The sequence below is a fragment of the Clytia hemisphaerica genome, unplaced genomic scaffold, assembly GCF_902728285.1.
Source record: "Clytia hemisphaerica strain Z4C2 unplaced genomic scaffold, Clytia hemisphaerica genome assembly, whole genome shotgun sequence".
In the NCBI taxonomy this organism is placed as follows: domain Eukaryota; kingdom Metazoa; phylum Cnidaria; class Hydrozoa; order Leptothecata; family Clytiidae; genus Clytia; species Clytia hemisphaerica.
In genome coordinates, this window is record NW_027104591.1 from 296,686 (window position 1) to 308,671 (window position 11,986).

At 35.3% G+C, this 11,986-nt stretch overlaps 1 protein-coding gene across 1 annotated transcript; it reads right to left on the reverse strand.

The window, feature by feature from the left end:
* Window positions 1–363: 363 nt before the first annotated feature.
* On the reverse strand, window positions 364–11,953 carry LOC136823705 (uncharacterized). The gene is made up of 2 exons (XM_067079872.1): window positions 11,703–11,953; window positions 364–2,127 (listed from the first exon to the last, which is right to left on the reverse strand). Exons 1-2 carry the CDS (start codon window positions 11,935–11,937, stop codon window positions 821–823), a joined length of 1,542 nt encoding a protein of 513 aa, XP_066935973.1. The 5' UTR covers window positions 11,938–11,953; the 3' UTR covers window positions 364–820.
* Window positions 11,954–11,986: the final 33 nt, after the last annotated feature.

Here is an 11,986-nt window from a genome sequence, read left to right on the forward strand (position 1 = left end):
TTTAAAAATAAGTTATCGAATAAATCGTTTTCGAAAAATGTAGGAATGCAGGAAGACTGAAAGTCTTCCAAGCAGATTTTCTCTGTCTGGTTATAATCGTTACAGTCTTTTTCTTGAGAAGAAAAAAAATGACTAGTTTTATAATGACGTCATAGACCACACAATGTAACTTAGGATTAAAAGAGTCACGTCAACTTTTTAAAGGAGAAACAGTCGACCTATTTGTTTCATTATATGGATGACTGGTAAAACAAATTCTTCATGAAAACCCAAAATCATTGCATCATATGTGAGCATTTCAAAATGTTTGCCAATATAAGTGAATCCTTAAAGTCAGAAAAGTAGATTTATAAACAATTGTAATCCCATGCATATTAAATTTATTAATTGTGTCAGAATGCGTGACTGTCAACTTTTCAAAAGCTCGATAGTTATTCTGGTAGTTATAAACAACAATACATGTTTTTTTTTTATAAGCATATAAAAATCCGAAAACAGGCTCAGAGATGCTTAGGTCGAAAGCTTAATAAGGCTGAAAAAATGCTTGAGGGATGCTTATATCCAAAGCAAAAATTTAGGGAAATACTAAAAAGCCTTAAAATTCCAGCCAAAAAAAAGCCAAAATCAGGAAAAAACATTTTTCGTAGGCTCAAGTAATGCTTGCCATATGCTTAATTTTTTTCCATATCTGAGCCTAGATATGCTTACAAGTGCAATGCTTATAAAAAAAACATATCAATAAAAAACTACAAAAACGTGAAAAAAAGTTATTTACAACAGATTGATAAATGTTCCTAAAATAAACCTAAGTATACTGCAGTCAAAGATCCCAGAAATCATCGAAACCAACAACATTTTTGGCAACACTTTTACTACTCTCCCATTGAGAAGAGCCGTCACTTTGAAGCTGTCTTTTGAAATTGCAAATGCATTGAGATTGCAGTTCACTGGAGGTCGAGGAGGTATGAGAATTAAAATAACTCTCCTCCAACGTATTGCTAAAGTTTATTGGCGGTGGAGGTTTATCACCAATGATCAAGCTTCCTTCAGTTTTATTACAAGCAAAGACATCATTATTCTCCTCGCTTAGGAATGGGTCCAAGTTTGTCAGACAGCTCTCTTCGTGCAATTTCATCAATACTGTTGATTTCTCATTGCTCTTTCCGCTCTCATAAGTTGTCTTTGGAATATTGCTATTTACAGAATCTTGTGTCTCCTCTTGAGTTTCACCAAAAAGATCGAGGTTGCTGAACATATTTTGCTCATGCAGTTTCTTGAGGAAATCTTTTTCTTTTTTATCATTGATGTTCAATTTTATTTCGTTCGTTATTGGAGTAAATTCATGCAATTTTTCTATTTGTTGACTTTCTTCATTGAAAGGCTCAAGATTGGTGAAACTTTTTTCATGCAACTGTTTCAAAAAATTTGATCTACTACCATGATTTTTAATTTCGATATTTTCTTCAAGATCATTTGAAGCTTGGAGGTCAGTGAAAGGATCCAAAAAACTTTGTTTGGGTCGATTTTGAAGATCTGGACACAAAGATTCTTCTTCAAATAATTTATGATCACAATTCTTTATTTTTGGATTTTCTGCACTCATGGATTTTGAACTTTTCGAAAACAAATCTTCAGAGTTGAAATCTTGAGGTGAGTCTTCTGATTGAGTAATTTCTTTTAGTCTGCTTTCGAATGAAGCTTTACAACGATTAGTCTCCTTGACTCCAAACTCTGGGGTTATTCTAATGTTAGCTGGGATACTTTTGTCATTTGCATCCGTAATTTCCGATTCATCATTGCAGGAAAATAAAGGGTCAAGATTAGTGTGGCAACTTTCCTCGTGCATCTCCCTCAAAAAAGTATTCTCTGCGAAATCAATATTTTTGCGTAAAGATGGTTCATGATTATTCACTGCTGTTGGGGATTCGTCAGAGCTTTCGTCAGAAGAGTGGAATTGCAGTAGTTTGGTGTCAAATGATTTCATATTTTGTGAGTTTCGTAACGATACGACTGGTATAGACAGTTCATTGTCTGATATATAAGAGTCATCCTCTTTTAGCTGAACGTCTGTGTTCAAATTTGGTGGGATATTTTCTTTTCCGGGGTAAACATGCTTCTTGCCCTTTTCTAAAGAATAAAATAAAGAAAATATTAGACTTGACAACGCTACACAAATCTCTGATCTGAATTAATAACAGGTAGTGATCCTTACTATTTGACTGAATCGGGGTCCCATAAGAAGTGTATCCAGTAATAAAGCTGACTAGTCCGTTATGTTGTTTTCGATTTTTGTTACCAACAGCAGAATTCGAATGTTTTACAAGCGAACCGTTTGAAATCTGACCTAAACACAAAACAACTTGGCAGACTAGTCAATTTTTAAGCCAATCTATGCATAAAAAAAGCTATTTGCTGATCTTGCAATTACAATGAACGTATTCCTATTTGAATCAAGCCATTCCTATATAGATTGTCATAAAAAAGATGACATATTATAAAAGATGTGCACATAGAAATGTGTCACTGGCGCTTTCTTGAGCTCTTTGGTCAAGCAATAGAGATAACAACATTGCATAGCCTTAAAACTTGCATAAAGACAAATTGATAACAGGGCTAAATTCAAAAAGTTTTTTATCAGAAAAAAGTGTAACCACAAGACAACTCTGTAAACAAACTAAAAAGCATATTATATGCGTTTATCGCCTGCATTTATTGCCAGAAACCAAGCACTCAAAAATGTTATGAATGTCAAAGAAGAGCTGACTTGGTGGTTGCCAAGCCACTTCAAATGAGTGTGACCACCTTCTTCCAGTGAAAACCAAAGAAGAAGTAAATTATGGACCAAATTTTTAGAAAAAAAAATTAATTTAAATTCTCTTGGCAAAACGGACTAGTGGAGTGCCGTGTCACCTGTGTCTTAGATATTATACCGGCTTGTTATCCAGAAGGTAGAGAAAGATCAAGTCCACTTTAACCACCTGAAAATGCGAACCTCTGATATGAATTGATAACAGGTAGTGATCACCAACTACTTCTATTGGCAAAATGGACTTGAAAAATCTAATCGAGCGCTGTATCACTTTAGCCACCAGAAAACGCCAATTGTCCGGGCGGGACCTACCCTTGCCATAGCTTTGTAGCGCCTTGAAATTTTCTCAGGGGTGTTATGGCTTAGCAAAGAGCTCAAAATGGACCTGTTAGAGTATTCTGTAGGCATGGCTAAAGGAACTAAAACTGTGCTCCACCACCAGGGGTTGTATTGGTTCCTTATTAGCTCAAGGTTTAAGTAAGAATAACCAGAGAATAGTAACTAAAGAAGCACAACCATGGTTTGCCTGACAGAAAAAATTCTGATTTTCAGCCCTTTCATTTTGCTAAAATCACTTTCTTTATTCTTATATCTTTGATGAGACAATCTTTATCATTTTTTATACACATCCATGTCATGGATCCATTTGGGTCGAGATGCCTTGGAGTTTTTACAAGATGCTTAACTGATTGGTTATTTTTAAACAATAGGGATGACGCGTTCTTTAGAAAATAAATAAAATCGTTTGTCTCAACATTTAACGACCAACAGAGTCATCAAAGAACTTGCAAAAAGTCTCGCTTGACCCTTTGGGTTCACTATCAAACTGGAAAAGAAGAAACATGTAATATATAGGCCTTTTGCTAGGCGTTATACCATTTAATTCTTAGTTATACCAGCTTCTGTGCACTAGGCTAAAAGTACATACATAATTGCTAGACTTTGTATTGTAACCCAATGTTTGTATGTGTACTTTAAAGGCCATCATATAGATGTTTAGTTATTAGTTATAATTTAGTTAAAAATTAAATGCACAATATTGGTAGAATCATTATGTAATGTTTTCACATTTTTACCACTGGAATCAAAATGGTATCGCATCTAGTAAAAGGTCTATTGAAGTGGAAAATTTTAATTGCGAGCAAAGCGTGCCAAAAATAATTGCTTTTCTGGGGGGGGGTATGAGGAACTAGAAGAATTCTAGTGTGGAAAGTTCGAGTCATAACATTCTTAATGGGTATGTTAGAATTCTTTTCATTCTCAATGGGCCATTTTTTAACTACAGCATTCCAGTGGGGTGAGTGGTTTGTCTAGTTGGGTGGAAAAATGGGCTATTTTTGGAAGAATCTTTCACTGGGGTGCCCAGTGGGGTGGATCCCAGTCACTGGGCCAGACACCCGGGGGGGAGGGGGGTACTAGGGTTGCGAGCTGACGGGGGGTGCCGCCCGACTTTCTAACTTTGAACCCTTACCAGGACTAAAAAGGAGAAAACAAAGGAAAATTTTGGGAATTTTACGACCCTTAGCGGGACTAATTTGACCAATTTTGAACAAATTTTGATTTTCAGGGGGGGGGGGAAGTTGAAATTTTCCTATTTTTCCGACCCTTACTGGGACTGAAATTTGATTTTCTGATTTTTCCGACCCTTAGCGGGACTTTGGAAGTCCAAAAAAGGTACCCTTAAGGGCGGCACATACTGTACCCTCCATTTGCTAAAGTACCCCCCCCCCCCGGGCCAGACATAATTAATCAAACAGTTCAACAATTTCCACAATAAACTCTTTTTGGAAAATTCCATGTTAAGGCAGATATCCACTCTGTGAGCAGGAGGGGTAAGACCATTAAAAGTGCTCAAAATAGAGCCTGGTTTTCTACTTTTAGGCAGAGAAATTTTGGTGCTGATTGCATAAACATTTTTTAAGAATCAAATAAACCTCCGATTGCTGCCTTTTTGCGCCCGCTGGCAGAGGCCTATTTCTATCCATTTATTTGCATAAGCCTAAAAAAGCTAACATTGCAAATAGCACCTAAAAAGCGTTGTCTTCAATAAAATTTGACTAATGTAATCAAACTAATGGAGCTATTCCCAAGGTCTCTTTAAAACAAAGTTTGATTAAGTTCCATTTTATTAATCCAACATAATCAAACTTTATACCGGGTGTCCCAGAAAAAAGTTCTCCTCTTTGAGATGATTTTTCTCGAAAAGTATTGGGAATTTCGGAAAAAATCTTTTTGCATCGTAAAGAGGAAAGGCTAGCTTAAATTTTGATGTATCATACATTAAATTCTGATCAATATTCAAAAAGTTACAAAGAAAAAACCTTTTTGTGATTTCTAAAAATCGTCAAAAAACGTCAAAAACAAGGGTATCAAATTAGGCCTTTTCTAATGTTTTTGCAGAATTTTTTAATGAAAAATTGCCAAAAATTGCCTTATTTTTTCAGCTCTTCATATCATTGTTTTACATTTTATGAAAATTATTTATCAAAACCATTATAACTATTGACAAAGTCATAAAACTCTTAAAAAGAGTGTCATTATCGAATTAATTGCTTAAAATTTGATACCTTCGTTTTTGACCATTTTTGACGATTTTCCAGGATTTTCTGAAATCACAAAAAAGTTTTTTCTTTGTAACCTTTTGAATAATGATCAGATTTTCATGTATGATACATCAAAATTTAAGTTAGCCTTTCCTCCTTACGATGCAAAAAGATTTTTTCCAAAATTCCCAATACTTTTCGAGAATATTCGTCTCAAAAAGGGGGACTTTTTTCTGGGACACCCGTTTTTTTAAAAAATTTGTGAGTATTCCATTAAAGTTCAACAACCAAACTTAGTCAAACAATAAATAAAAAAAAAGTTAAATTAAGTTTGACAAAGTTTGATTGGCTTGATTTATTATATTTGACAGTCTAGACTTAAAGTCCTATATCATGATTAGAAACTAGGCTAGTCCTACCCCTTTTATCTTTGCGTTTGTATCAATACAATGCTGACAAGTTGACACAATACATTGACAAATAATCCCTGTGAGAAGTTTATATCGAAATCAACAACAAAAACAAAAGTGATCTCTTCTACTGATTGCTTGGTGGCGCTCCTTCACAGACTATTCATTTAATTTCCACGAATAAGATTGTCACATTTCACACAACCCTTATTTTTGGCACCAGTCCCTTGCCTGGTGGATGGCTGTAAAATCCCAGCCTTCATAACACCTCTTTTATTTGTTTCAATCTGCGATCCAAACATGTAGACTATTTGTTGAATCTTCAATTCGCTGAAGAAAGCGGAAATTTAATGCGAGAGGTAGATTTTCAACAAAGTGCTGTAAGATTCATTGAATGAAAAAAGAACTTAAAGTCTCAAATATTTTCATTTTGAAGAATTGTATGTGCAAAAAAGTGAAACATGGAAAAAAATTTTTTTATTTTTTATTTGCTAAATTAATTTTTTTTTTTTTTTTTTTTTCTTTATTGAAACAAAAACACGTGTACACTACGAACATATATTACAAAACATTACTTAAACATAAAATATAGTCCCTCCCCCGGCTAGGAACTAACGTTATATCGCCAGAGGTACTAGACTATGTAAAAAATAAATAAATAAGTAAATAAAGGAAAAAAAAAAATCTTGGAGAAGGAAGCTACAGTTGTTAGGTAAGAGCCTAAAATAAAGCACCACTAAACCTTCCAGTTTCGTTAAGAAATTCAACAACAGAACAAAGAATAGATTTATTTAGATTTGAACTCAAACTTTCATCCCCATATAATAAAAGCCGACAGAAAAAAGGAGGGTTAAGCGGCGGATGAAAAATAATGCCTAAGGTCTGAAGTTTGTCGAACAAAGATTGTCTTGCATGGGAATATATAGAGCAGTGCAGAAGAAAGTGCTGAGTGTTTTCAACAGAGTTAGTTCGGCAACCACAGAAAGGGTCTAAAGTGTCGCGGAAGCCATGTCTAAATTTATGCTCGTTGAGATGGCTGAAACCGACCCGAAGTCGATTAAGAAAAATCACTCCTTGAATGTCAGGAACATCAAAAACATGAGATTGCTTGGGTCTCAAAAATTCATAGATTGCTTTTTTGAAAGTTTTAATTGAAGGTAGATCTCGTATATTACCTCCCAGAACATTCCACTGAGATATGCAGTACGGAAAAAAAGTGTTACGGAAACGCTCAGTTCGTATATTAAGAGGATAAATAGGATTTCTTGTTCTAAGGCCACCTGGTGCTGTAAGTCTTACCGGCAGGTAGTTACGTAAATACGAAGGGGCTAAATTATTGATAATTCCATAGAAGAATGTCATTCTTCTAGCAAAGCGCCTGTCAGCAAGGCTTTCAAGACCAAGTTCTGAATATAGTTTTTCTTGAGACGTTCCACGAAAACAATTGAAATTAATTGAAAGGGGGTATGTATTTAGACAATAAAAGAGCGGCTAGTTCGAAACACCGGTCACGGGTCACAGGGTACAGGTCATGGGCATACAAATTACAGAAGGCGTTGTGGTATAGTGGACATCAACCTTGATTCCTGTACAGGCGACCAAGGTTCGATTCCCACTCACAACGGTTCACTTGGCAAGTGAACAAACCTTCGCCTTTCCCCATGCCATGTGAGGGAAATTGGGTAGTCAGTTCAAGGTGCTGACGAGATGCTTACTCAAAGCATCTATAGTTGCGAGAATGGGCTCCAGAGCCTCCTACAACTCAACCACAATAGATAGATAGATAGATAGATAGATAGATAGACCGGAAAAAATATAAAGATACCATGATGTATAATTCATAACACGTAATACATAACACATATAATAGTACTAGTATAATATGTCTCAAATAATTATATATGAATAGTATTATCATGAAAATTTTTGAATAATATGTCACCCACAAATTTTGACAAAATGATATTAAATAACAAAAATATTGTCAAAATCATGAAATATAAGGCCTCTGAACCAAGGTCGAGCTGATTTTATTTTGGTTTTGAGTGGTTTCATTTTCAAGCCAACATCTTAGCAATGGGGTGCTTGCCCATAGTTACAGGGGTTTGTGCAAAAAACTAAACTTTTCTAGGTTTCCCTTTTTTGCACCTACAGTACGTATTTTCTTCAAAATGAAAATATTTAAGATTTTAGGTTCTTCTTTTATTCAATGATGTTTTACCGCACTTTGCTGACAATCAAACTCTCTCATCAAATTCCCGCTTTCTTCAGTAAATTGAATATGAGAAAAACATAAACCATGGACACGATCACAGATTGAAACAAATATATGAAGGGTGGGATTTTACAGCCAACCATCGTGCAAGGCACTGCGAGGCCACGGGTGCCAAAAAGAAGGGTTGTTTGAAATGCGGCAACTTCATTGGTGGAAATTTGATAAACAGCTGGGAAGGAGCGCTGGGAAGCAATCAGTAGAAGAGACCACTTTTGTTTTTGTTGCAGATTTCAATATAAACTTCTCTCAGGGATTTACTTGTCAATATACATGTACACATGTGTTGTCTCGACTTGTCAGCAAATGTATTGTTGTAAAGGGAAAGATAAAAGAGGTAAGACTAGCCTAGTTTCTAATCCTGATATAGGACAGTTAGTCACACTAGGAAATCTAGCTTTCAGAAAAAACAACATCAGTCATCTACAGGATACATTTCAACAACAAGAAGGAGAGTTACCTGAATCAAGTTCGCAAGACAATATTAATTAAAACTTGAAAGTTGGAAACAAAATAAAACGTGCAGCAGCCAAAATCAAACAACCAAGATTTGTCATTCAATTCCCAAGATAGCGCTTCGATTTTTAAGGCCTTGTCTTTACGCTAAAGTAAAAACAATTACGCACATGTAAATGGGTCATTGTTTGAGGTCAGGCAAAATTTCCGGGAGATAGCCTATCCGGCAGTGCACGGATCTAGGTGGGTTCTGCCTCCCCCGTAGATCTTTTTCTTGGGAAGTTGATCTTCAAATTAGTTTTCAAGGTTGGCTTGGCTCAAATTTTTTCATCTATGGCTCAAATTTTAGGCAATTTCTCAAAGTTTTTGAAAATGTTAATTTCATTAAAAAGCGCCGGGTTATTTTTTCATGAATCCCTTTAGAAGTTTTGCGGTGCATTTTTTTGCTTGAGAGTCAAGTAAACGATATAGCGTTTTTGCAGCATTAAGGTCCGAAATTTTCTAACTCCTAAGTTCTGGCTCTTCTTAGTGGCCAGCTCGGCTATATCGGGAGGTCCGCAACTTTGGCTCTCTTGAAGGATGGACCGGTTCCGAACACCGGATAGGCCCCGCTTATTATGACCGGTCCTTCTCCACAGAGGGCAAGCGGACATCCCATTCTTCAATTTCAGTGAGATCTTATTACTGCTACTCTCTGTTTTTAAATGAAATTTTAAATCAAAAACGAAAATATATATTATATTGTGTATATATTGTATTATATATATCATATATATCATTGTAAGGATGCCACATGCCGATAGTAACATCCCATCGTGCATTTTTTATGGATCCGTCTTTTCAGAAATTTTACGGATAGCACGTAGCACACTCATGTTTGAAGATCTGACTCCTAGAGTCACTGAGCTTTTCATTCGAATGCGAAACCAGGGTGCTTCAAACGCTTTCTTGAAGAAGCAAGTTGTCAAATGTTTTTCCAGGTTTCCTGACTGTTTTATGAAGTATGGGAAAACCGTCGAAGAATTTTTACATATTTTCAAATTGTGAAATTGTTTCTTGTGTATTGTATGTGTGTTTGGTTTTTTTTTCTTTTTTTTTTTTTTTTTTTTCTGTCTAAAGAATTAGCATTAGCATCGGAGGTATTCATTTCCTACTTTTCTTTGCCCTGTGCAGTCCTCCCGTCGCGGCACGCCGAACCGAGTTCTCGGCCAACTTACGATTCTATTCTTTTCAGTTTTTGTGTGATTTTTTCTATTTTTATGTAAGATTGTGTTTGTTACAAATGTTTGTTTCACCTGTAGTGTACGCGGGATAGTTGGTACAGTGTGTCTTTCTGCCCTTTTGTACTGTATTTTGTTGTAGTGTCTGTTTGTTGTCTGTTATTTATTTGGAAGCTGCTGGTCAGTTCCTTTTTCTACTATGTTTTCCGAAGGCGACTGAGTGTGGGCCCTTAAACACGTGGAAAGTCACTATGCCAGTCACAAGTCTGGGACTTCGGGTTTTGTTTTGTTTGTGTATCTCTTTTCTCTTTTTTTTAATTTATTTGATGTGTTTGCTTTTGTATTTGTCAGTGCGACACAAACAGCCATATAAACAAAACTCAACATTCTCACAAAAGTTGTCTTTTTGATTTCCCAAACATTCGTCTCAAGCGTTCCCTTCCACAATAATTTATGTAATTACAATTGCGGTCAGTCCACAGTCGGCTTCAACATATACACGTGTTTTTATTTACGTGACCGAAGTGCCTACTAAAACAATCCGGGGGTAAATAGCGAAGCAACACAGCAGATTATTTGTAAGTATCTTTTGGCATTGACAATCAAATACAATATATTATACTATATTTCCTTAATTCAAAAATCAAAAATTCATTTTTCATTCGCGAAAAATAAAAATAAAAGAATAATGAATTAATATTACATACTAAGACGCCCCCGTCTTTTACTCTCATTTAATTTCCAATCTCGGCACGTGCAAAACGCCCGTCCGCCCAATATCCACCCAATCAGCTTAAATTCACTTTAATTGTCCTTTGACATTCAAAAAATAGTATGTAAAAATTATGAATTTATAATAACTACAAAAAACAAAAAGTTTGATACTTCATTAGTGAAATATTCAATAAATTCCTGGTTTCAATTTTCAGTGGGCGTTTTTCTAGGACTTCGTTTATCGCGCAATTTTTGCGTCACACAAACTTTCTCGGCCGCTCGTAATAATTATACATTGCCAAATTTGGTTCTCCATTGTCGAGTCAGGATCAATGGTGACGTCACCTAAGCATAAAAAAGAAAGGATTTCGTCAGTTTTATGCATATATTAATTTGCGAGATATTCTATTCGCCGTGCGAGCGCACTTTTCGTAGACTAGTCGGAGTACTTTCTTTTACTCGCGGGATTGATGGTAACTTTTCATCTTCGTTATTTTTAAAATGAAGCACAACCGCAAAAAAACGAAACTTCAGAAAGTTGCGTATTTCCAGTGAGTAAACGACTCTGACAATTAACAAAATTGATGATGATGATTTTTTTTCGGTCAGGCCAATGTCTCGTATTGGGGGTTCTAGTCTTGAGCCCAAAGCCTACGCAGGATTGCAGCGTTTGGGTAAACGAGACAAAACTCTAAAAAAGCTGGTGTTTTGACGCGCTTCCGTGCTCTCGAAATATCGCGGTTTGAGACGCACTGTTTGTCCCCATTTTGTATGTATTTTGATGAACTTACGGAAGTGTGTTTATCAAAAAAGTTTTTTGCAATTCATTGTTTCTCCACTATTACTTTTCTTCTATCTTTATTTGGATTAGGTTTTTCTTTCACATACCACTATTTAAATTCCCTTTAACTTTTTGCTAAATTACCCTCTGTTTCGGAATGATTAAAAAATAAAAAATACCAAAAAAATCGTAAATACACACAATTAACAAAAATATTCTTAACTTTTTTCATTTTTATCAGTTTGAGTTATTTATATATCAATACTTTTCTTTTTCTAAAATGACAGATATTACATATCTTCACTATATATTTATTATATATAGCAGAGTAGAGGAACTTGTAAAATATATACCAACTGTTTTTTGGTGATAAAAGAGAATTAAAAAAAAAAAAATTAATCTTTGATACGCATTTTGGCGGGACGCTAGTGTGGCTAACTGTAGGAGTTTGTAAAGCTTAGACTGACTTCCACCAACAGTTATAGAATTTTCCATACCTTTAGCTTTAGATTTCTTTTTTAAGAAGCTGGAGATGCTTGTTTGTCTGTAGTTTGATGTATCCAAAAATGATATATTTTCATGAAAGAAAGGTGAAGAGGAAAAACTTGAAATGATACCACTGTTGTTTTTGTTGTTGACTTTCAGTAGCTTCTTTGTTGACTTCTTCTTTTCCCACTTTTTTTCTGGGATATTTGTAGCAACACTGAGCCATCCGTTTCCATGTCCTTTCATTTCATCAGATGATAATTTTGAACCAACAACCAACGCACCAAATTTTCCC

What these genes read in the sequence shown, in the direction of transcription:
- LOC136823705 (XM_067079872.1), bottom strand. Translation starts at nt 11,937, where the DNA reads ATGAAAGGACATGGAAACGGATGGCTCAGTGTTGCTACAAATATCCCA. An exon ending in AAAGAAATCTAAAGCTAAAG is followed by an intron (nt 2,128 to 11,702) that starts GTATGGAAAATT and finishes TTTATTCTTTAG; the next exon opens with AAAAGGGCAAGAAGCATGTT.